This window comes from Lepisma saccharinum, chromosome 5, assembly GCF_977018435.1.
Source record: "Lepisma saccharinum chromosome 5, izLepSacc3.1, whole genome shotgun sequence".
NCBI lineage: Eukaryota > Metazoa > Arthropoda > Insecta > Zygentoma > Lepismatidae > Lepisma > Lepisma saccharinum.
This window is the reverse complement of record NC_139233.1, coordinates 17,716,627-17,742,518: the sequence shown is the minus strand read 5'-3', so window position 1 is coordinate 17,742,518 and position 25,892 is coordinate 17,716,627. Positions and strand designations below refer to the sequence as shown.

At 35.4% G+C, this 25,892-nt stretch overlaps 1 protein-coding gene across 2 annotated transcripts in view; it reads right to left on the bottom strand.

The window, feature by feature from the left end:
• Positions 1–1,522: 1,522 nt before the first annotated feature.
• Positions 1,523–25,892, bottom strand: part of LOC145987681 (uncharacterized) — a 195,109-nt gene continuing 170,739 nt past the window's right edge. The window contains exons 3-14 of one of the 2 annotated variants that reach the window (XM_083122221.1): positions 24,504–24,719; positions 23,276–23,536; positions 20,428–20,694; positions 18,766–19,032; positions 17,792–18,055; positions 16,173–16,454; positions 14,894–15,184; positions 13,881–14,144; positions 11,043–11,267; positions 9,349–9,747; positions 3,715–3,978; positions 1,523–2,480 (exon numbers count right to left, since the gene is read on the bottom strand). In XM_083122221.1, the coding sequence (XP_082978347.1) occupies positions 1,954–2,480; positions 3,715–3,978; positions 9,349–9,747; positions 11,043–11,267; positions 13,881–14,144; positions 14,894–15,184; positions 16,173–16,454; positions 17,792–18,055; positions 18,766–19,032; positions 20,428–20,694; positions 23,276–23,536; positions 24,504–24,719 (3,527 nt within the window). In that variant the 3' untranslated portion in view covers positions 1,523–1,953. The remainder of the gene's footprint in view (positions 2,481–3,714; positions 3,979–9,348; positions 9,748–11,042; positions 11,268–13,880; positions 14,145–14,893; positions 15,185–16,172; positions 16,455–17,791; positions 18,056–18,765; positions 19,033–20,427; positions 20,695–23,275; positions 23,537–24,503; positions 24,720–25,892) is intronic. The other variant, XM_083122222.1, reaches the window with a different exon arrangement.

Genomic DNA, 25,892 nt, shown 5'->3' with positions numbered 1-25,892 from the left:
TAACTCTGCTGTCGTCTCATTATCAGGGAAAGGTGCATCATAACTTGGATTTGAAATGCTATTAGGAGAAACAGACAGGAATGATTGAGTGGGGAAAAAAAAACTTTTTCTGGACGCGAGGCCAAGGTGCACTCCCATAGATCCAGATCACGAGATGCCACTGGCTGTAGGACCAGTTCCGAGTAGTAGTTTTTTTAATTCCAGAGGGAGAGGGCATAGACACTTTTTTTAAAAAAAAAAGAAGTAGAGAAATGTCTTGAAATGGTTTGGTTATATTTTCAGTATTTTTTTGGTTGAATGTTATCAAATTTAGTAGTAGTGGATCACAAATTAATTATGTTCACTTCAAGGCTATGATAGTAATTTCTATAATAAAAATAAGGGTGTCCCTCATGGCATAGGGCTACCGTCATATCCTTGTAATCAAGGGGTCCCAGGTTTGATACCTGGTGGAGGCATGTACTGGATTGGATCCTTCTTTAAACTTTAGGTCCAGTCCCGATTAGCCTATCTGTGTATAAGGTGAACTGAAAAACAAAATTTCAAATTATAATATGCTTCCAATTTGTTAAGAATGGTGACTTTTGACAATGTATAAAATGCAACATATACTTATCTCGTCGATAAGTTTCCATGGAATTTAGTTCCATGCACCCTTTTCCCTCACATACATGTCAATCTACATCAATCAGGAAGCTTTAGAATTTTGGGAAAGAGGGAGGGAAGAGGAATGTTTTACAAAAATGTTGTGTTAAACAATAATAGAAAATATGTTCATTTAGTTTTAAAAACTTGACAGTTCAACCTGTTAAGGGAATGTAAAAAATATAAAGTTAATGTTTATTTATATTAATTGATCAACACAATACATTTACAATTGATTAAAATTGATTCAATTTTGTTAATTTCTTCACATGAATATGTAATATCAGGGTGGCTACTCACCGGGAATTCCTTTAATTCTGGAAATTATACTTGAATTTTTTAGCAGCAGGAATTCTGCGTGAATTTTTGTCCTTAGACATGAAAAATTGCAACTTTTATTAATCCAAATCCAATTGAGTTTATACATATTTATAAACACTCTGAGGCAAGTATTTCACGGTTTAGCTTTTATTTTTATCAAGGGAAGAAATGAAAGCTGCATGGAAAATTAAAAAATATCTAAATCAATTTATTTTGTAAGTCTACTTTGCAGGACAATCTATCCGACACATGGAAGTGTATTGCAAGATAACATAGTTTGACTTTGATTAGGTAAATTTGAATTTGAAATCCTTACATAATTAACAATTTGTTGTAGATTAGTGTATCCCGTAACATTTGTGACTTGTGTTTGTAAATAAATTTTGAGTCTGAGTATGTGAAATGGCAAATGTAAACTCTGCACCTTAAATTAAATATTTTAAATATATATACTGTTTAATTGAATTGAATCAGAATTTTTTGATACATTGGAATCACAAAGACACTATATATTTTTAACATGCTGTATTTGTGTGTGGGGGCCAGGGGGAGGGGGGGTGAGAAGCAGTAATATAAGGTTGAGATAGAGAAAACATCTTCTTGTACCCTTGAATTTTTGGAAAGTTCACCTTGAAAACTGGGAATTATGCTTGAATTTTATCATGGTCCTAGAGTGGCCACCCTGAATGTAGCATGTTGACAACTTGATAATGAAGTCCCAGACACATTCCATAACAAATACTTTATGAAATTACCTCAAATATTTTCAGTACTGCCTCGTGTCATCATCAGGAGATGGCATGAAATTCCAAATAATGTTGTTTTCTTACATAGTAACTATGAATTACAACATGTTCGTAATTTTATTTTACATACAGATTTTAGCATGAGACAATGAAATATAATATATGTTGATGAATTTTCCAGTAATACATTTATCACATTGTTAATTTTGTCCAAGTAGTGTGGATCATATTATTGAAAAGATTATAAATATTTTTTCTCTATCCAGTGTGGCCAGGTTTTTATGATCTCAAATAGTTTATCTTCTGCGCTGCTATTGGTTGTCATCTGAAGTTCTCCAATGAGATCGTAGTTTTCTGTCAGTTTGCCAGCTTTAACACCATACTTCAGAAGTTCTTCTGCAACACTCAGTTGAGATACATTTGGTTCAGTCTTTTCGAAATTCCCTATGAAACCAATCCTCACATACTTTTCAGTAGCAGAAGTTCCCATGGAATTTACTCGTTCCCAGCCTTTTCCCTCATATACATGTCCATCTCCACCAATCAGGAAGTTGTAGCTAATGTCACCTTTTCCCTGCACATCCATGTCTGTGCTCTGAAGGAAACCAGCAGCTGATATACACTCGGTAGCAGATTGGCAACTTGCAGAATTTGTATGGCTGATCACAACAAGGGATGCAGGTTCCTCTGAGACTCCACTTATTTCCATTGGTGGACGAGCAAACCAGGAATCACGACCAATAAGCCAACTTGGAGGTGTAGAAATACCTGTAATAAATCAATAATCATGGTGGAAAACATACATGTTAGCTCCAGTTTTTTGGAAAAAATTAAATTCTTATTTCGGCAAAAAATAATTTAATAAAATATAATAAATTAAGTGGACTTTGAAAATAAATTTTGGAAAACAAATTCAAATTAGATACCATAATATTAATTCAAAACTGGCTCTTCTATATGGTAGTGAATGTTGGACTATTTGTCAACCCAATGAAACCAGAATAAATTGTTCATAAATTAGATTTATTGTTCTTTAAGTGAAGTAACCTTACGACAAAATTAGAAGTGAAGAAATCTGAATTAAATGGAAGGTCAAAGCAATGGTGCAAGAATTTTTTAAAAAATAGCAGAGTGTAATCAACATGTTCTGAGAATGCCAGATAGATGTTTGCCTTGAAAATTATTAAATTACAGTTCAAAAGGAAAGAGGCATTTAGGAGACCATATTGCTGATGGAATGGTTAATTTTTCGAGTCACAGAACGGGCTTTGGTTACCCAGACCTCCAAGAGGAAGAAGAGAATAACAACACATGTTTGTGATGTTCCTGATTATGCTGCTCAACAGATCAATAGTGAGAAAGTTAGAAGATTATGATGTTTAAAAAAAAAAAGGTAAAGTGCTCCCCTGTGCTTAGCACCACGCCATGAAGGCGTATAGGGGGTGTGGGGGTAACGCCCCACACTTTCTTGATCCGGTCGTGAGTGGGGGTGATGTGATCAGCATCACGCCCCTGACCGCCTTTACCCCCCAGGGTTTCCCCCAGGTACCCATGTTATTCGACGCTGTGTGGGCGCCGGGGCCGCTTCCTACGTTAGAAATGTTCCCGGATTTGAACCGGCCGGGGATCGAACCCGGGACCTTTAGCATGGTAGTCAGACGCATTACCGACTGAGCCACCGCGGCCACCCATGGTTAAAGGAAGGATAAAATAGAGTAAAGATTTTTCAATGATCAAATAATATTACATGTTCGATGTGTGTGCATTCTCCTGTTTCAAATCATATTTCAGTCATACTCTTCATTTGAATGTCAATTTATCAAATAGTAGGAGCTGTGTTTCCAGATCTGTGATCTGGTCATGGACAATCAGTCCATTGTCTAGCCTCAAAGGAGTGTGACAAATTAACAAAAAAAAAAAAAAAAAACCTCACTGAAATTTGCACTAAGAGAATTGATTGATTTGTAAGCCACTGCCATGTATTATGAGAAAACGTACGCACCTGTGCTATTAACAAACAGCATTCTGTCTCCACACCTAACTGCCTGAGGAAAATCACACCACTTTTTCTCTTCATCGAAATATGTATTTTGAGGGCAATTGTAAACGTAGGGAACACTATCCCAACAGTTGTAGAATTTGTTGCATTCAGAGTGAGCAAACTGTCCCTCTGCTTCTGGACACTTGAATGTGTGATCTGCAGAAGGTCCTGGTTTTGCTGGCTTTTCTAAAGTTGTTTCATTTACTGTTGCATTAGAGGCAGCATCTGCAATTCAGAGATTGTTGCTGTAGTAACAACCTAAACATTCTTCAATAACTTATATCACAAATAATTTGAAACAAGTAAGAGACAATTTTGAAACATGATTAACACTAAAATTTAAAATGTAAGAAGTGGAAGAACTACAGAAACATAATCAAATACATATAAGGAGACAAATGGGATGAGCAGTTAAGGAGTATATAGAGAACCAATGAGTTTCAATATAAGATTATAAAAAATATGTGAAGGTGCAGACGTGGAGATGTTTGAAATAAGTAAAACAATATATAGTGATTTACCCCATACAGCATCACAAGCTAACAGTAAATTGTCAGTTAAGATAAGAGTAAATAGTGATGTCTGTCCCCCATTGGCATCTAAAATTTAATAATTCCCTACCTTGTATTGCCATCTACATTAACCCATAACAACTACGGACGTTGATAATCACACAAGTATTATTGAGGTGTCTTCAGACCACTATTTTCATTTTGAACTCTAAACTAGCTGTTTGGCTATTTTTAATTTCTGGTGCATTTCACGTGACTTGACATGGTTATAGAAGAATATTGTAAAGCAGTTTTCAATTTTCATTGTTTCGTTAAAGAAACTTAATGTCATTTATGCAAAGAAGAAGAACATCAGTCGAAAATTGCAGCTTCTTTTTTCTTAATTTCAAATTCCAAATTCTTAAAATGTGTACATTTTTGTGCTGTCAGAAGACTGGTAGTTCAAAGTAATGTGTAATATTTTGATGAATTTGAAAATGAGTTATGAGCCAATTGAAACACAATCAGTGGCGTAGCAACTGTCCCTGCAATGCAGTGGCCCCTGCAATTTTCTCTCTGTGTTCCTGAAATTTTATATAATTCCAGAATCTCAACAGATAGTGTCGTTTTTTAAAAATAATAATAATAATAATCGATTTACAAAACAGGTGGGGATCAACAATGACGCAATTCAAACTCGAAGTTCTTTCAGGTGAGCATTAAACTTAGGGATGTGACGAAGCTGAAAATTTACCGATGCCGATGTACTCACCGATAATTTTTGGAACTGATACCGATGCCGATATTTAACCGATTCCGATACATAAGATTATTAAACAGAAATGGGATTTTATTTCGAGCATGACAAAAATAAATTTTCTATGTACATTTCTATTGCATATCATATGTATATACATATATATTCTCAAGAGATGCATCTACAAAATGTTATGTGAACCTTTAAGAACAACATGGATTCTCAAGAGATTAAAAATTAGTACACAAGCAGTTCTTTGAAATGCAAAATGAATTCCTGTTCTGCCAGATTCAACTTCAGAAACACGAGATTTGGAAGCACTTCACGAAGTAACCTTCTTCTCTTATCTCAAATCTGTTCAGCAACACTGAACACTCAATCACCGAATACTGATGCAGCAGGTATGCCCAAGTATTTTCTCAGGACTTGCTTGAGGTTTGAATATTCATTTTTGAATTTCCAATACAACAGCAGATCCTGGTTCAGCAATATACTGTTTTATTTCCGATTTATAGTTAGGTTGATCCTCTGAACGAGTTTGCAATAATTTTATTACAAAAACTCTACAATAATGACGAATCATAACCTAATTGTCAATAAATCTTACAAAACTAGAATATAAAACTTATTAGAAGGTAAAAACTCTAGTATAATCTGTACCGGTTTAAATATCGGATTTTTGCCGATTCCGATACCGATGCCGATGTGTCAATTTCGACCGATTTTCATACATCTGTAATCGGCTTCGGCACATCCCTAATTAAACTGAAACATCTGATCCTTCTTTTCAGCAACTTTTCAGAGTTGATGGGCACTACACATCACATTACTTCACAACTCTTTTATTATTTTTTAATGTGCTGAGTGGATTCCCAGTAACAAATAATAAGAGAATGGTAGGCTCATACTGGCTCAGCCACAGGGACCTGGGCAACTTCATATGTGGCTACCCTCAGAAATGCCGTATTAACAATAATATCACAATAAACAATCAAACTTGGTAATTGAATACTAAAATTGGTAAACGCTGTAAGTGCCACAAGAATTCAAACATCGTTTTCCACATGAAACTGTGAAATGTGCCATGCTTTATAATGTGGTAAACGTGAAATGTGGCTGGTAGCCCTCTAAGTAGTTCAAAGGGCATGTAAACAGGTCACTAGTATGCACGGAACAATGTGATTTTCCAACACTTTCGCTTTTGGCACTTACAATGTTTACCACTTTTAGTCCTCAATTTATGAACTTCTACCACAAATATTAGTTTTACATGCCCAGGGTACAATTTCCTGCTTGCCATAAGGGTCAGTACCCACCCGCTTCCTTATTGAAGTTTTGTGGACATTTTTGTCGAACCAGTTCTTACTTCCTTGTGTGTTATGGTTTTGTGATATATAGTGCTCGAAGTGGAAATTCCTAGCTGAGTGTTTGATTGTTTGAGTTTGGGGATAGAAGAGAGGATCCTTGTATGGATCAAAATGGAGACAATGAAGTAGGTGGAGGATGTTTGCAAATTATGCTAGTACGAGGAATGCTTTATGAAAACTTTGTTAACTTGAGGGATAACATCTTCATGCCTTCCCCCCACACACTTCGAACACTAATGAGTTATTAATTACAGAAATGTATAATCAGTCATATAGTGAAACAAATGACATTGTTGAAATTATGATTAATAATATCGAGGCCCACTAACACCAAAATCAAACACCATTTCCATGTGGCAACAACCTTTTTGGAGTCCAGTCCTTCCGATCGGCCTTTGAGTGACAGATTTTCAGTGAATAGAGTTCCATGTAGTTTATTAAGTAAATTAGTTTTGTGCTAATTGTGGGTGGAGTGTTAAAATTAAATGGTTTTCAGGAGGCTATCATATCATAACATTCATATTATGACTGTAGCACGAATTGTATCTTAATAGTTCACTAGAAGAAGAATTAATAACGCGTGGTACAACAGCCATGAGGGCCAGTGCATACCTACTGACTGCCAGCCTCCACCTTCTGAGGTGGAGATCTACAGCTACTCATTCAAAGCTCCTCAATTTACTCACGAAGGTGGGTAGCTAGCAGTTCCACATGCTGGCCTAAATCTCCAGAAAAAAGTTGTTACGCTTCCCCCAGGAAACTTAAACCAGTGCACATCCCACACCCGAGCCCAAAGCCTGTCCTCTTACACTGTACGGTCACAGTGTGGGACAAGATTGGGATTTGATGCTCCACAAACAGTAGCTCAGATGATGAATTTGAGATGATTATAATGCATTAGGCTGTTGGTTTCCTGACATGAAGTCATGTGCATGCTGTTGCAAATGTACACATGTTATTTGCTGTTGTGGTGGAAAGGCAACAGAGTTTTGTCTGTTACCCTACAACAGAAGAGGATTTACAACTAGCTGGATGCGATTAAACAACTCAGTTTTGAGAACAATTCATGATTTGAAAGTTGCTAATACATTACTCTATTTGTCAGCTACAGATAGCTAAATAGAAAGTTGGTAATCTGCAGCGTAAGATGGATATTTGAAGTAATAATTGAAGACTAAAATTGGTAAACGCTGTAAGTGCCACAAGAATTCAAACACCGTTTTCCACATGAAACTGTGAAATGTGCCATGCTTTATAATGTGGTAAATGTGAAAAGTGGCTGGTAGCCCTCTAAGTAGTTCAAAGGGCATGTAAAGAGGTCACTAGTGTGAACGTTCTTACGGGGTGATGAGCAGAACAATGTGATTTCCCAACACTTTCGCTTTTGACACTTACAATGTTTACCACTTTTAGTCCTCAATTATGAACAAAAGAGTGAGATATCACGGTAGAAATTTGTTGTAAGTGTTTATAACTTGCTGCCTTTTCAATGAGAAAAGTCATGTAGAGCATGCATATAAATGTTGAAGTTATAGAATAATACAGTGCCTTCATTTGGTTATTCTGCTGCTAGAATTCAACATATGTAGTGGCTGGTAACACACTGCTTGCCTGCTAAATCAAGTATACATATCCCCTGAACACAAGCTCATGACACATTTTGTAGCTTTAATAGCTGTTGCCTACTTTCTCTTTGGTAAGAACACTGCAATATAACTAGCTCTGATCAACAATATGTTATTGAGAACAGATCCACTCCGTTGGAACATGGAACATCTCTGACATGAATGATGTGAATACTGTTTTGCGGTATCTCCACTTTCATCAGAAGGATGACGCTAATACATTCCTTACATGCTAATGCGGCACATTCTGAAGCGCTCTATCTGGATGTCAAGTGGTATGAATTAGCAACATTATGTTGCACAAATCTTATAGTATATTCAAAATCCATATAAATCCAACTTCAATCAGCTCTTCTGAAAAGTTATTGCAGATGAACATACAACAAATAGGCTCTGTACTCTCACAAAGAGATGTTGCATGCAGCAGTTTATCACTGCAAAAAGGCCAGTTAGGGGGAAGGGCAGGAGGTGAATGCCACACTTCCAACAAACAAATGCTCTATTTGGCATAAATATGTATTTTCATGTAGTATAAAGTGCATGGCATCTCAGAAAATATTTATTCTTCCCCCTCCCTATTCCTCCCCACTCGTTTTTTGGCACCATTACAGTTTATCACTAGTATCATCTTGACTTCTTGCCTTCCTCTCATATCTCTGCAACTTTACATTTACAATACCCCTTGTAGAAATATAAGGATTGTCAATAACATTTCATGCCAAATTATGCTAGCTCAACCTGCATTGGTACATTTTCCATTTTTTATTGATAATCTTAACTGAAACCACAATTATCAAATATCAGAGAATATATACAAAAATGTCTTAATTTTAAAACCATAAAATTATAATATGATTTTGATTTCATTGTTATAAATAACTATCATGTCATAGATTTTAACTATTCCAATTTATTCATAAGTGATAAATGTTTACATTGTTTACAATTTGTTATATTTTGTATTAATTTCAATTCACATACAAATATTAAGGAACACTTACATTTATGTTCTTACTGCCTACTTAGAGAAATAACACATTCCATGTTCCAAAATTCTTATCCATATTTGATACCATATTGTAAGTGCATAATGGAAACCAGTCCAATTTTCCTAATTTATTTTAACAGTCTTATTTTACTAGTGAAATAAAAATTCCATTGAAAATATTCACATGTGTTTGTCAATGTGAAAGGTTCCATATAGTACCATACTCCAATATTGGTTACATAAAGAATATTGTACATTATTTTAGAGATCAATTCTTGTGTGTCTCTTGTACATTTATAGAATGCAAGCAATCAGATAAATTTACTCAAAACTTTGCTGCAAAAAAAGCACAAAAGTTACAACATACCTGAAAGTGAATAGGTAAGCTTTCGACCTTCACAATTCACAGCCATTGGAAAGCTACATGATTTTCTCTCTGCATCAAACAGTGTGTTTGTGGGGCATGACATCACAAAGGGAGCACTTTCCCAGCAGTCGTAATATTTGTCACAGTCTTCATGTGCAAATTGTCCCGTTGGTTTTGGACATTTGAATCCGGGATGTGGAGTCGGCACTGGCTTGGATGGAGGACTAGGAATGTCGCTTATTTCCGGACTTGGTTTCGCACCAGAATCCAGAAATATTACTGAATCTCCATCCATTGGCATAGTCGAGACGGTTGATATTGTTGGCTTCTGAACTGTGGGAGTTGTTTGTCCATCAGCCATGACAGGTTTAGAAGATGCTGGTTGGTTGAGTGGAAGTGCTGAAAGGAAAACAAAAAAGCTTTAGTAACTGAAGTTCGTACATTTAGAGGGTGGATGAGGTTCAATTAAAGGGGTGATTAGGTCTATCAGTTTACAGGAAAATTGAACCCCATTCTTCTGATCAGTTTTTTTTTCTTAATATTCTGTAACTCTTACTTCAATATCCCATGAAAAGATTTGTGTGATGAAAAATTGCCAAATATGTTAAGTGGCCGAATTTTGATCTCAACATCGAAGTTCCCAGGTTCAAATCGTGGCCTGGGCATGGGTGCTCTTTGTGAGTGTCCTTTTCATCAATTGCATCTAATCATCACTCATCCTCATTGTCGCAATTAGCTAAAAGTGGCAGAAAATCAACAGTAAGTAACAAAAATACAAATATATGAAAACAAATTGTGCATGAAATCATAAGAAATAACATTTATTATTGGATGTCCAATATATATTAATTATTCCCTTCCTTCTTAAAGGCAATTTATTAAAAGGATGGGCAAAATTGTGGGTTTTGAGCTGTGACGTATTCGGAAAATTTGATCTGGTTTACTGCAACAACCGCTGTATATATTTATTATGTATTACTTAGATATAATGGAAATAAAATACCAATGCAGGCATGCAAGTAAAACAAAAACAGAAGTATAACAACTTCAAATTTTCTGGCAAATTCTATGTATGAAAAAAAGTTTATTTACCGGCGGTAAACCAGGTAACATGATGTAATACGCTACTGGTTTTGAGAGTAAGCTACTTGACAAAAGTTATTTCATAAAATCAGTGGAACAAACCTTTCACTAAGAGTGGGACACTGTTGATAATGACATGTCCAGGAATTTAATAGAGAGATAGAGTTATGAGTCCCATTTTTTGTGATCAGTGCTAAATTGACTTTTTAAAAATATACCTGTGCAATGGAACCCCAATTTTTTGTTCCCGGATATGATCTTTTACCAGATTTATACATTCTATCTTCCCTGGTCCCAATAAAGCTATATGTTATAAAATTTTCCCAGATTATATAAGTTCTTTAGTCGCATAACCTTGAAAATCCATAAAATCGAGGTTCCAGTTCATTTGACGTTTTGAAGACAGTTATACCCCTCCACAAGATCTGCACTATTGGCAAGTATATATGATTTACAAATATTTCACTTAAATATAAAAATATTTCCACAGACATATATTACTGATGAATAAATCAAATGCATAGTATATGTATACTTAAGGATACAAGCCTTTGTATGGATAGGAAGCTTCTTCATAATATATTGTTTTCATGTATACAAAAATGCAGTACCTGATCCACTAGGTATTGTCCTACTTCCACAATCCACCGACTGAGGGTAGTTGCACCAATTCCTCACAGAGTCATAGAACCAGCTGTTCCGGCATTCTTTTACATAGGCAACATTATCCCAACAGTCATAGAACTTATTACATTCTGGATGTGGAAACTGACCCTTGGGTTTAGGACACTTGTAAGAAGGATCCATTGGTGGACCTTTCTGATATTCGGGATATCCTATTGGAAATAAAGGCAAATACCATTGTAATGTATGATTTTCCTACAAAATACAGGAATTGTCTACAAATCTTCTCATTTAAATTTTAGTCATAATACTAATAAGTAGAGAAATGCATATCTCGTTTTTGACAAAAACACTAAATATGCAACGACACATTGTAATGTTAATTTTTTATGTTTCTGAAAGGTGTGAGGTGCATTTTCCTACCCTGTTTTGTCAAAAAATAATGCAAAATGAACTGCAAAATGCGAAATAGACTCTTAAACACAAAATTTAGAGTATAATTACCGACGCAACACTTTCTGAAGTCACAATTATCCTGTGAGTTATGTAATTCATGGAAAATTGATTAATTCTGCTGTAAATATTTGAGAAGCAAAAATGGACCCCTTTATACAGGAATAAACTTAATATTCTGGTAACGACATAAATGTGCTATTAGAAGGGATATGTTTATTTGTGTAGTAAGTGCAGTTTTTAAATCAAATTTGGGATTATATTCACAATTTTTAAAACCAAAAAGTCATTTTACATACCACTTTTTCATCGCTAAAACAGAAATTTTATTTTATTTACTGCTTTTGAACCCAAAATCGACTCTGTTTTTGTACCGCAATTTTGCTTTTTTATTTACCAAAAATATGTGCCTCTACTACGTAATAAGTTTATGGTGTAATTGATACTGTATCACGCCATTGGCGTGAGTCAAACCTAGGACCTGGGCATCATAAATAAATAAGCTAATCATGTTATAAAAAGGGTCCCGCTTAAGCATTGGAAAAAAGCTTCTTAACAGCTAATCACATCAGCGACCTTCAGCGGAGTTGGAAAAACTTCGCTGATATTGCATTAGGCCGACACAATATGAAAATCAGGAAATCAGCATTTTTCCTCAGAATCGCCATTGCCAAAGGAAGCGATCGAGTCAACTGTCTTAACGGCTGATAGTTCGAATTTCATTTAAATAGGTTGCGTGAGAAAATCTCTCGCTTAGTTGTCTTCCGTTTTCTGTCAGATGAAGTAGTTACAAAAGAACTTAGTTTCTATTTGCTCTCAGTTTACATTGAATCCAGTTATCGCAAGAGAGCCCCATAGTTGCCAGAAGTTAAGAAAAAGGAGCGAACGAACGATCAAGAAGTTAAAGTTTATTGTTTAGAATATCGGTCTACAAAAGTACAGAGTTTGGAGCCCAGAGTTGCTCCCTCATCCGTTTTATTACAGAGTTGGACAACATCGCAACGAGCACCAGCGGAGAAGAGATTGCAGCAGAACTACAGGTAAACGAACATCCCTTATGTCTTTCCTCACCCCGCCTGTTCAGTCAAGTGTAGTGTTTTTAAATAGATGTCCATGTGTTGTTATTTCACAGGGCTAGCCCCCTTGCTGTTTGAGTGTTGACGTAGCTTTTCAGAGCTGCCCCCTTCTCTTACAATGTTCCTCTCGCTTAGCAAGCGAGTGACCAAAGGCTGTCATAAGCCTATGTACGATCCCCTAAAACTTAGACGATACCTATAACTTTGGATGCTTCAAACAATGAGCTAAAATACTTTCAAAAGACAAAAAATTGTGATATTCAGGTAGGTGACCACTAGTACTCGTACTCTTTCACTTTGCAATTGGGTAAAAACAATTCAAACTAAAGAGGTATATAGAATAGATTATGATACTATGCAAAGAATATATTAAAACTTATTGAAAATTGAGTTAAAACAGAGTAAGTAAAAATTAATTAGAGAATAACTAACTGAAATTAAAGGAAAAACCTCTGTACAATAAATAATGTAAAATATACTCCACATAATAATGATCACACACTTCACAAGGCTGAACACAATAGCAAGGAATAATTCCATAAATATATATTCTTTATTGTAGAACTGAGCTTTTTATTTATTTGATGAGTACTTCCATTACAATAGTTTCTATTAAAGTTGTTTTTGCAATCATTCATACTTCTTTCTGGTTTTGTATGCTATTTTTATATTATAATTACAATTGAAGGGCTGAGGGGTAAAACATGGTAAGTGATGTTTTGGTTATTATTATTTTCTTAAGCAGAAAGATTATTACAAGCTGTAGATACATTTTTTCATGTTCTCTTTACCAATTTCAGAGGAGTGCAATGAGTCCAATTCAAATTGCATGACTAGGCAATTACACATGAAAATTGAGCATGGCTCTCTTTACTTTGCAACTCAGTAATGACCAAAATGTCAATTACCATGTGTTAGCCCCAAGCCACTCAATTTAAGGATATATATTGCTATTTTTTTAAATTAATCTTAATGATATACTTTGCTTATTGTATGCCTATCTTATGTAAACAAGCAAAGCATTTCTTTATTACATTGGAGTATTTTTAATTGAAGTAAAACATTGCAATCAATGTTTTTGCCCACAAAGATATAAATATGGTAAAAAATTGTTCTTAACATCAAAATGTAATGATGATGATAATAGTTGCACCCTTTATGGGCAGATGGAAGCATTTTTCTGCAGTGTGAAACTTCTTTTGGAAGAAATTGTGCAATATGAACTGACTGACTGTTGTTCTGTTTCTGTGACTAGTGAGAATATTTACTTGCTAAATTAGTGAAAAAAGTTAATACCTGGAGGCCTTATCCTGTCGCCACAGTCAACCTTCTCAGGATAATTGCACCAGTTTCTCTCCACGTCATAGAGCCAGTTGTTGGGACAGACATTGATGTAAGACACTCCTTCCCAACAGTTGTAAAACTTCTCACAGTTCGGATGAGAAAACTGGCCAGTAGGTTGAGGACATACAAAATCAGAGCTTCCAGTTGGGGCTGGTTTGTTTTCTCCACTGGATGAACTGCCAGCACTCAATGTAGTTGAGACAGGAGTTGAAGTGGCTTAAATTAGAGGGAATAAACAGTAAAATGGCAATACACAATTTCCTAGTAACAATTCATGGAAGCATCATTAATCTACAACATGACTGTAGTGTTTAAGTGAATCATTGAACAGTTCCATTCATCCATCATCACTAGGGCCTCCCCGATGGCATAGTGGTAATGTCATTGCTATGTAATCAAGGGGTCATGGGTTCGATATCTGGCAGAGGCACATAATGATTCAGATCCCACTTTAAACTGTAGTTCTGATCCCAATTAACCTATATGTGTATAAAGTGGACTTAAAACAAAAACTCAAACTCTATCATCACTACTAACCCTCCATTGGTGAATTTGATGCAAGAGAGTTGTATATATTATGAAGAAAATGTACACTTTCATGCAAAAAATTCATTACATTAGATATGGAGTTTAATTTAAAAAACTTGTACCAATGGAGAAGTTCAATAGTCTAGTATTTACAGTCCTATTAAATGCCGAATGTTGCTGCTGTTTTCATATTCTGCCACTAAGTTCAGGATATGCACTTCTGACACTTCAATGTGTTTTTATCATGAACTGTTTTTAAAGTCACAAAGATTCAAACATGATTAATGAAAATTGTATGTGAAAATTACTCGTACTTTAATTTGAAATTATACTTTCTGATACCCTCGATATTAGTCAATAATGATATATAACTTTTGATATTAAAACACTTTTGCTTTAAATTACAATAGAAAAAAATCCTTTGTGATCTCTCATACCTGTAACTTTAGGTTTCACTCTGTCTCCGCAGTCCACTGATTGAGGGTAATTGCACCAGTTTCTCTCCACGTCATAGAGCCAATCATTTGGACAGGTGTCAACGTATCCCACTCCTTCCCAGCAGTTGTAGTATTTGTTACATTCAGGATGCTCAAATTGGCCTGTGGGTTTTGGGCAAACATAGTCAGGAGCTGGGACTTGACCTGGTTTGGAACCTTGGGCCAATGTTGATGCAGATGATGTAGATGCAGTAGATGATGTAAATGTTGAACCCTGTTTGCAGCAACTTTCTGAAGAAAGTATTCCAATGTTATAATTCAACACATACATTCTATTTTCAGTGTGTAAAAGAAGTATCCATATTTTATATTTCAAATTACAAATTTAAAAGGATAAAAGTGATACATTAAAATTCAATATGATTATTTTGATTAACAAAAGTAAATAATTGCAATATGAACTTCTGAAAACAAATCTAATATTATTTGAAATCGTACGTTCCTAAAGACATTTATTGCTGTGAATATGTTTATGTAATTTTACCTGGAGTATGATTCTGAAAATTTGGCCATTTACAAAGAGAAGAATTCCTACAATACACTCCTCAAAAGAAGTTTAGAATATTGTTATATTAGGCAATATGTTTTGATTAATTGATTGATTTGGTGTTTCTAAGTCCACTTTATGCAGAGTAAGACTAATCGGGACTAAACTTGAAGTTTATAGTGGGATCCGAACCTCTATGTGTTTCCACCGGAAATCGAACCTGGGACCCCTTGATTACAAGGTGACGATTATTAGGTGATAGATGATAGGCAGGGTGGCATATGTCAGTGAAAACACGAGAACAAGCAGCACATAGTTGTTGAATTCCAAGCTCTTGCCTATCATGCGTTGCTTAATGTAACAATATTCCAAACTTTTTGTGAGGAGTGTATATATATATATATATAAAGAACTGAGGATAAGATTAATGAAATGGTTTGTATGGAGTGTAGCTCTACATGTTGAGGAAACATGGACACTGAGAACAAGTGAGAAAAAGCAGCTGGAAACTCTGGAAATGTGGTTATGGAGACAAATGGAACGGATGAAATGGTCAGAAAAACTGAGAAATGAAACAGCGCTACAAAGCGAAGAGCTGAAGACCGAACATCATGGAGGTTGGAAGGAAAGACCTGCCCCTGGGCAGCAAACAATGAATGAATAACTTATGATTGGTAGCTTTTAGGTGAAATGGTTTCGGAATATATTTATGTCCTGCAAATCCATACATACCTGAGTTAGCAGGTCTACTTCTTTTTCCACAGTTCACCAAATGGGCATAATTGCACCAATTCTTTTCTGGATCATACAGCCAGTCATTTTGGCATGTTTTCACAAAAGGAACATTTTCAAAGCAATCGTAGAACTTCCTGCAATCATGATGAGCAAACTGACCACTAGATTTTGGACAAGTGTAAGCATTATCTATGACTGGCTTTGGCTTTTCAGGTCCTTCTTTTGTTGTCTTTTCTGTAGGTTTTGAAGTCAAAGGTTTCTCAAATGTGGTTGCTGCAACTAAAAATACTTGTATTGATTGAGTGATTAGAATTGAACTAATACCATTTGATAATTTTCTAAAGTTAAGAGCATACTGTATAGCAAGAAAATTACGGACCACACAGTTTTCCACACAATAAATAGAAACTTCAAATATTATGTAATTTACAGAATAATTAGACTTCACAAAAGTACCATTCTTGTGCACCCTGTGGAAGACCAAAATGATGGAAAAGTATCGACTGGTATCAGTAAATAAAATCTAGCCAAAACTTCCTGATACTGACATCACTGGTTTTGATTGGTTGATTGATTTGGTTTATTTTACTTCTCTTTTCTGCCACATTTGGCTAATCACAGAGAGGAAGATAAGTAATGATATGATGAAATTGATGAAGGGACACTTACAAAGAACACCCATACCCAAGCTGGGATTTAAACCCGGGAACCTTGGTGCCGTAGGTTGGCTTGATACCACTGGTATTTTGCCAATACTAATATCACTTGTATTCATCAATACCGATACAATGACATTGGTATTGGTCAGCCCTAATTTAATCCTATCAGCTTACTGCTACAATGTTGAAATATCCTAAAGTGCCAGAGTTAAAACATTGAAAAATAGCACTTGTTGCTACTTTCACTACATGGTGAGTTGGGTCAGACACAAATTCATAAAATATGCAGTGGTGTTGCAATGGTCCTCTGGGCCCAGTGCTTCAGTGTTTGCGCCCTAACAAACAACACAGTGAAGGAGAGGAGAAATTCACCAACATTGTCATTATCTTGTTTCCAACATTCTCACAGAATTTGAGAACTCATATCTTTTCTGAGTGAAGAACAAATTGATTTTCTTACGCTAATATATACGTAATAATTTCACATAACTTTTACCAACTGTAAAGGTAAAAGTAAAGTTCCCCATCACATGCATATAGCAGCATGCCATGAAGACACATTTAGTGGGTGTGGTGGTAGGGAAACACACATTCTCGATCTCCGCCATTTTAGAGGTGATGTGATCAGCACCACACTCCAACCACCTTTACCTCCGCCCAGGGTTTCCCCCAGGTACCCTATGATTTGAGGCTGGGCAAGCCCCAGAGCTGCTTTATGCAGGGACAAGGCCGGAAAAAATTCCAACCCTAGATCACCCAACCCAGGAATCGAACCTGTATATCCTGCATGACAGTCAGATACCCTAACCGACTAGACCACCATGGCTCTCAAACAAATTACTTTATTTACATGGAATTATTATATATTTGTGAAAGATGAGAATTCAACTATGGATCCTACGAGTTCATATTATTTTTATTATCAAGTTTGACATGTATTTTTATCAAGTTCCTTACCTGGGATACCAGGCTTCTTTCTCTCCCCACATTCCACAGCTTGAGGGTAGTTGCACCAGTTTTTCTCCACATCATACAGCCAGTCGTTAGGACAGGTATTCACATAAGCTGTTCCCTCCCAGCAGTTGTAAAACTTGTTGCATTCTGGATGTGGAAATTGCCCTGTGGGTTTCGGGCAAACATATCCAGGTTCTGCTGTTGGTGGAGGTTTGCTGGAATTCTCCAATTCAATTGGAGTTTTCGTGGTCGGTTTGGAAGAAGATCCTGACACAGAAAGAATGTTGATTAATGTGCTCCATCCTTAATAGATTTAATAGAGCATAATATCTATAGTAGGTACCGTACTATAATATTCTCATAGATTCAGCAAAAGATTTGTTAATTTCAAAATATAAATTGTTCAGAGTTTTATAATTATAATTATATTTTTACAAAATATGAAATTTTGCGAAATTGGTTTCTCAAAGAAATATGCTTGAAAACACATGTAGTAGTGTTAATGATTGAAGTTTGGAAATTTGTACTCAAATGTTTAGTTAAGAATTAGAATTATTTTTGAACTAAAAGTGTGTGTAGCCTAGTATTTGTTATTAATGATTGTGCCCTACATTTAAGCTTATACATCTATACTTGGGAACAATGTGCCATTAGGGATTTGGTATCCCAAATTAAATAACATTAGTTTACTAAATATTTGTAATTTTTTTTTTAAGTTTCTTCTTAATATGTTTCATCATATTATTTGTAAACAGTGCTGATAAGAGGATTTTTTTTGTTTTAAGACCACTTTATGCAGGGCTGGACCTACAGTTTAAAGTGGGATCCGAACCCTCTATGTGCCTCCACCAGGTATTAAAACCGGTACCTCCTTTACAAGGCAACAGGGCTACCACTACACCATTGAAGAGACATACAGAGCTGATAACATAGTTATAGCAGCTTATAGTTACAAGTGTAAACAAATCTTTTCATACCTGTATTGGTTGGTCGAATTCGGTCTCCACAGTCAACAGTCTGTGGATAATTGCACCAGTTCCTTTCTACGTCATACAGCCAACCGTCACGGCATACATTGACATAAGCCACTCCCTCCCAGCAGTTGTAGAACTTATCGCAGTGGGGGTGTGCAAATTGCCCTGTAGGCTTAGGACACTGGTATCCAGGTTCTGGAGTAGGATTTGTGCCTGTTGAGCTTTCTTCTTCAGGTGTCTTCATTGTGGGCTTTGGGGTTACTGGTTTGTCTATTAAAGGAATCGCATACAATTACTTTATTTATTTTAATGTTATTGCTCATAATGAACAAAACTAAAAATTTACTTCTTTTTCATTATAACTAACATTTCAATATAATAAAAATGTATGTGAAAACTGTGTCTTTGACATTCCTCAAAACTTACATGCTGAAACCAAACAAATGGGAAATTTTTTATTTTTGCCAATGTAACAGTTGAGAAAATAACCAATACATGCATGCCATTTTATTAGCATGATATAATAACCTGATCTATACTGAATAAAATGAGGTATCATTTGTAACTCTAGTATCATTTTATTTTCTGGTATATAAAATTCTCTATAGAGTAGTATGTAATTTCAAATGTCACATTGAAAACAGCTTTGGCATTGAAATTAATACTGTGGGAAACAGGCTTGTGTTTAAAGATTAATGTGCTATCACTGAGCTATCAAGACGACCTATGATCACCACTCAGTTTTTACAAGTTAGATGTCTCCGAAGTATGTTTTGCTTTTGTGATTTTTGGCACAGTGCAACTTCTCATTACCATTGACTACCCTCGTATATGTGAACACCAATGCCATCTCCCTGCAATTGTGAGAACTAATTCAACTTAACACATGGAGGATATACAGGGAGATTCATTTGCATGGAGATGACTTCAGTGCTGTGTCATAATCAACAAACTGGTCATACAAAAATCAAATTCTGATGAATGATGAGGGTTTGAATCATATCACAATGTGACAAAAGTAAAATTGGAACCAACCATCCAGCAGCATGCAAAGTATGTAAGGAAATCGTGTGAATGTAAAACGTTTTTGGATGTGTAAATGTATGTGTTTGAGTGAAAGGAAAAGAAGTACGTGTTATAATCACACGTGCGTGAGAACCTTGAAATGCAATTATCTGGTCCAGAAATATATATTTTTCTTCATGTCAAATATATATGCGAAAAATATCCAGATAATGCCCAGATTAGGTCCAGAACTAGTCAAGAATATAACCTTTTCTCATCCAAAGGACATCCAGTTTGTTTATGTGAACCACACAAAACACACGTAAAAATTATCCATGTAATATCCATGAATCATCCTTCCTAGATATCCTATGTATGTCTATTAGATATTCCTGGATATCCAAAACTTAGGAATAAATATCCAAGAGATATCCGTTACATGTATCTTGGACATTTGTGTGCTGTATGGGTCTGGACATCTCTGATGTATAGTAATTAATGCAAATTACTGTGACTGAAATGAAGATATATGTGACTGAAATGAAGATATATATATATATGAGAAATATATATTTTTTTTGTCTGACATTCATTTTCCAGTGAAGGACAAAGCCCCTCCTTACCTCTCCCTCTGGAGGATGTTTTTCTCTCTGCTCTTACCTGCTGTAAGCGGTCGTTTCCTGTCACCACAGTCAACCATCTGTGGATAATTGCACCAGTTCTTCTCTATGTCATACAACCAATCATTGGGGCACTCATTCACATAAGCTACGTTCTCCCAGCAGTTGTAGAACTTGTTGCACTCTGGATGAGCAAATTGTCCTTTGGGTTTTGGACAAACATAGCTAGGATCTGGTGTGGGTGCTGCACCTTCACTTTTCTCTGCCTCAGTCACCTTTTCCATGGAATTTGTAGTTGAAGATATGTCTATTAAAGAATCATGATTCCATAAGCTATGTTTTTAAACCTTTCTGTCTATGTAGTTAATTGGCTATTGATGGATCATGTACTCATGATAAACTACACGCTGACAGAGAATGATGAATATTTAAATAACTTACGTGTTATGTAAAGAAGCAATCCTAGCTTTGTTTTAGTTACTGAGATAACTAAACAATAATTACAAATTGCCTCACAAACAGGGATGTCCACAAGGGGGAGAGATTATAAGGTGCAGACTGCACCATCAAAATTTGGGGGGGGGGGGGTTCCCTTAAAATAATACAAATTTTAGCATTTATATATTTCTCTAAAATATATGTAAAAAATAGTTTACATCTTAGGTACACCATATTTAATGGAATAGATGAAAAGGAAGCATTTAGGGGCAGTGGTGCCCTAAGGCAGGTTGTGGATGCACGTTCCCAACTTTGGGCAAGGGGGATTTTTGTGATGGAAATTTGACTGAGTTAACAGTGCAGCATTGGGCCCAAGTTGAATTACGTTATCAATTTACCATCGCTTGCAAGGGAATTGTAACGAATAATGTAAATTTCAGGGGGCAATATCCCACTCTTACATATTAGGCCTTAAATTGACACGTGAATTCTGGTTGGGGACTGAATTAAACGTTTTGGGGCGGGACAATATCCAACCTTGAATATCAGTGTTAAGTCTTAGATTACAACAGGAATTTTGGTTAGGGGGGATAGAGCATTAAATTTGGGGGGATATCCAACTCCTGTGTATTACTATTACGTTTAGACTGTTACATAAATTCTGATGTGGGGACTGAGAATTATTGTTTTTGGTGGGGGCAATATCCACTCTTTAATATCAACAGAAAGTGTAAAATTGGCATGGATATTTTGGTGGGAGGATTGAGTATTAAATTTGAGGAGGAAGATATAAAGCTCTTGATGAAAGTGTTAAGTTTAGATTGTAACAAGGGGTTTCTGTAGTGGGCAGAAGATCCGAACATTGTATTTTGAGGACTATATTTAACGTTATGGTATGCACATGTTTTCTGTGCCAAACGTGCGAAAAGAAAAGCTGAAAAAAGAGTAAATATCGCAGGATAATGTGAAAATTTTGACACCCCATTAAATTAATCTTCTTGAAAGCCTGCAAAGAAAAGGTTGTAAAAATTTTCTTGCTCGACTCACTCGCAATTATACCTTTTTGAAATCCATGTCTATTGTTTTGATAAGGTGATTGTGAAGAATTATACTACAGCTGCATTACAAGACATAAACAATATTCTCGATATTGATTAATAATATAATTTCTTAAAATACAATGCTTATTGTTGTTATGCTGCTTAATTCAAAGAACATGCATCAATTTGATGATGTAGTTCTATTAGCAGTATTATTGTATTATTTGTGTTTGCTGTAATAGGTGCATACTTCATAGGAATACCTTGTGCATTAAATGATAAAACACAAAAATAAGTAATATGAAATTCGCATTTCTATCTTCTTGTCACAGAACAATTTTACTTTAGCAAGCGAAATTTGCGCATAAGATAAAATCCATATAAGTATTGCTATAGATTACTAAAATAATTATATTTATCCCAGGCAAAGGGGGCGAGTTCTTTGAAGGAGGCACCTTATTATATTCTAGCCCGGACCTTCTAGTTAAGGTTTTGTATATATCTCATGAAAGAATAACATTTGAGATTAACTTAAGTATTTAAACAATCAATGTGTTAGCTTACCGTTATTTCGAAAATTTGAACAATTAGAAAATCATGGACAGTTTAACAGGCTATTGTATTTAAATAAAAATTAATAATTACGTAATCATCCAAACTATTTGGGGAGATTATGATGAACGATATTGTGGGGTAATGTATCCAGAATCTTGAGCGAGATGGACATCCAGTTTAGGGTGAGGGGCAAATCAAGTATTGTGTTAAGGAAAGCCTAAAAGTTATTTCAGTAGACATGCTGTCGAAATTAAGTACTTTATGAGGATTGCAACATGATTTGAGGGGATGCATGACCTAATTTGAGGGGATGCGCTATTTGCCTTGGAGGGGATGGGCACTTCCTGCTCACAAATACTAGTAAAAATGTGAATTTCTGCCTTCAAATAAGCAGAAATGTTCTGTAGTACATGAAAATAAAAAATAGTATAAATCAAATTAAGAAGACATCTTAGTCTCAAAATCTTAATGTAACAACAGATGAAAGCAAATTTAATTAACAAATGTAGGTTAATTGATTCATATTAAACTGTTCATTATGATTCCATTTTTTGTACACAATGATTCAAAAATAATATCTCGTACACTTTTGTGTTCCTACGTGAAGTTTTGTCATATTAAAGCCATGCTTTCGGCGTTATTTAATTTTTCTTTAGAACTGAAATTTTTTGTTCAAACGAAACTTTTTCCTAAGTTTTTGCATGTTATTCAATAATATTGCAAAAGTAAAGTTTCATGTTTCCATGCTGCAAATTGGATTGTTTTTTCTGATTAATTTTGAAGGACCGCTACCTTCATGAACTGAGTATATGACTGTACCAATAAATATTTTATGGTAATAGCAATCTACCTTACCTGTTTTGCTTGGAATTGCTCTACCTCCACATTTAACCAAATTAGGGTAGTTGCACCAGTTTTTCTCAATATCATAAAGCCAGTCATTGGGGCATGAGTTGACATAAGCAACACCATTCCAACAGTTGTAGAATTTGTTGCAATCATTATGTCGAAACTGTCCTGATGGTTTTGGGCAAACAAAACCAGTATCTGATCCTTTGGTAATTGAATTTCCATCAGTTGGTTTCAGGTTGGTTGTCTCCGGTTCACCCAAGCTTCCTGTTGCATAAATATTATTAATTGTTAATATAAAATAATACATTTCTGGTGCAAATATAAAAACTATGTTTATACCTTTTCTTTCCAAAACCAGGGTTATATCAATATGTATATGTTTATATTCATTAAAACAATAACAAAATGGCAGAATTGTGTACAAAATCACAGTTTATAAATATATCAGATTGGTAAAATTATCAGTAATTTTACTGATAAGCAAATACACCAATGTGTATTTATCAGCTGATACTGATAGAGAACTGATTCACCTGTCCCATTCCTAATAAATGTTCAAGTACAATATGGCCATCAAACCTACTCTAAAAGGATAAGAGGCTCCCGATGGCGCAGTGGTAGCATCGTTGCCTTAAAAACAAGGGGGTCCCGGGTTCGATACCCGGTGGAGGAACATAGTGGTACGGATCCCACTTTAAACTGTAGGTCCACTCCAGATTAGCCTTACTGTGCATAAAGTGAACTTAAAACACCAACTCAATCAATCAAACTAAAAGGATAAATGCTAAGCTGCTTACTTCGGTTGTGTGAATAAATCACTGATATTAGTTGAGTAATCATTCATCATGAAAGCAACTACAGCTCCATAAACAAACCTTGGATAACACCAGAGATTCACACAGTTTTTACTTGACTTCATGCTCTTTAGATGATATATAAATCTGTAAGACTAGTTGATTTTGTATCTGTCTTGATATGTGATCTGTCTGGGAGTTCATAACAAATACAATATTATTTTTATAAAGTTTAGTTGGGGAGATTATAACTGTAATGGTGAAGGTGTTATATTAATCTGGTCTTTTTGTGTATCTGATGTTTATTTTGTAGGAAAACCTGGAACAAAGAAATAGGAGATTGTGCCACTGCTTATAGGCACAATCGCCATCAATTAGTATTTATTCTCAGAAAGTGTATTATCCTACCACCATGCCAATTTAATTTCTTCACATACCTGGAACTTCAAGAACTTTTCTGTTGCCACAGTTAACGAGTGCTCTCAAATTGCACCATCCTTTCTCTGGGTCAAAGAGCCAGTCGTCGGGACACTTCTGAACCCATGCTGTTCCTTCCCAGCAATTAAAGTACTTGTTACATTCAGGATGCACTGATAACCCAAAAGGTTCTGGACACTTGTAAGTTGGATCCAAATGTGCTTCAGACTCTGTAACTATAAACAAATAAGCATGTAATAGTTTACATTATAATTACATAGATTCACATACGTAGATCATGTTTACATATTAATCTAAGGGCTCTGGGGTAAAACATGGTAAGTGACATTTTGGTCATTATTGAGTTTAGGTCAGTATTGCTGCTACAACCATTTTTCTTCTTATTATTTCATAAACAATTTCTTCATTCAGCCTGTGCTCAGAAGCACAAGCTCCACCCACATTGAACTTCAATCTTTGACGTCACACGTAAACTATACAGAGTTTTCCTGTCATTAGAACCAATGTTGCAGGAATGGTCTGAAGTTTATCTTGCTGCTACAACTATTGGACTCACTGAATAGTTGTTATTAATGATGAAATTACTGGAAATGTGTCAGAATTATTGAAACAGTATCAGTGGCGTATGCTGGTTTTAACGAGTGGGTAATCTCAGACCCTTGATTCATCCACCCACTCCTGTAGTCTCTCAGCAAATTTACCTCAGCATCCATACAGGATTTATGAATATATGTGTGAAAAATTTTACCTTATTGTTGTGACCACTATCAATTAATTGTTGTGATTGCATTTATTCTACATTTAGAATTTCAAATAATAAAACAAGAAAGTATAATAAATCTAGAAACAACCTGTAACTTAGAATATGAAAGGAATGTGCTAGTGAAATAATCCATGCTGTTGGATTGATTGAGTAAGGTTATTTTATGTCGCTTTTCTGCCACTTTTGGCTAGTCGCGATGAGTGATGATATGATGAAATTGATGAAGGGACATTAACAAAGAACACCCATGCCCAGGCCGGGTATTCGAACCCTGTACCTCTGGTATCGTAGGGAGCTGTGCTAAGCACTCAGCCACAGAGGTCGGTGTAATTTCTTGAATTTTTAGTTTAAATTTTAATTTATTTATCTTCATTTTCATATTTAAGCTTTCTCCCATTGACAGATTCTGTTGAAATAGCAGGGATGAGAAAGACAGAAGCAAATGTAAAATGAGAATTAACTTGGAATTACTTTACAAATGATATTCAGATTTCCCTGTTTCCCTTTCAGATGTATTTTTACTACTTCCCTTTTCAGTACTTAATTTATGAATCCAGAATTCCCGTTCCTGAGAAATTTCCCTGTTGTAAACAACACAACTCCTATGATACAAAGACCATCGGGG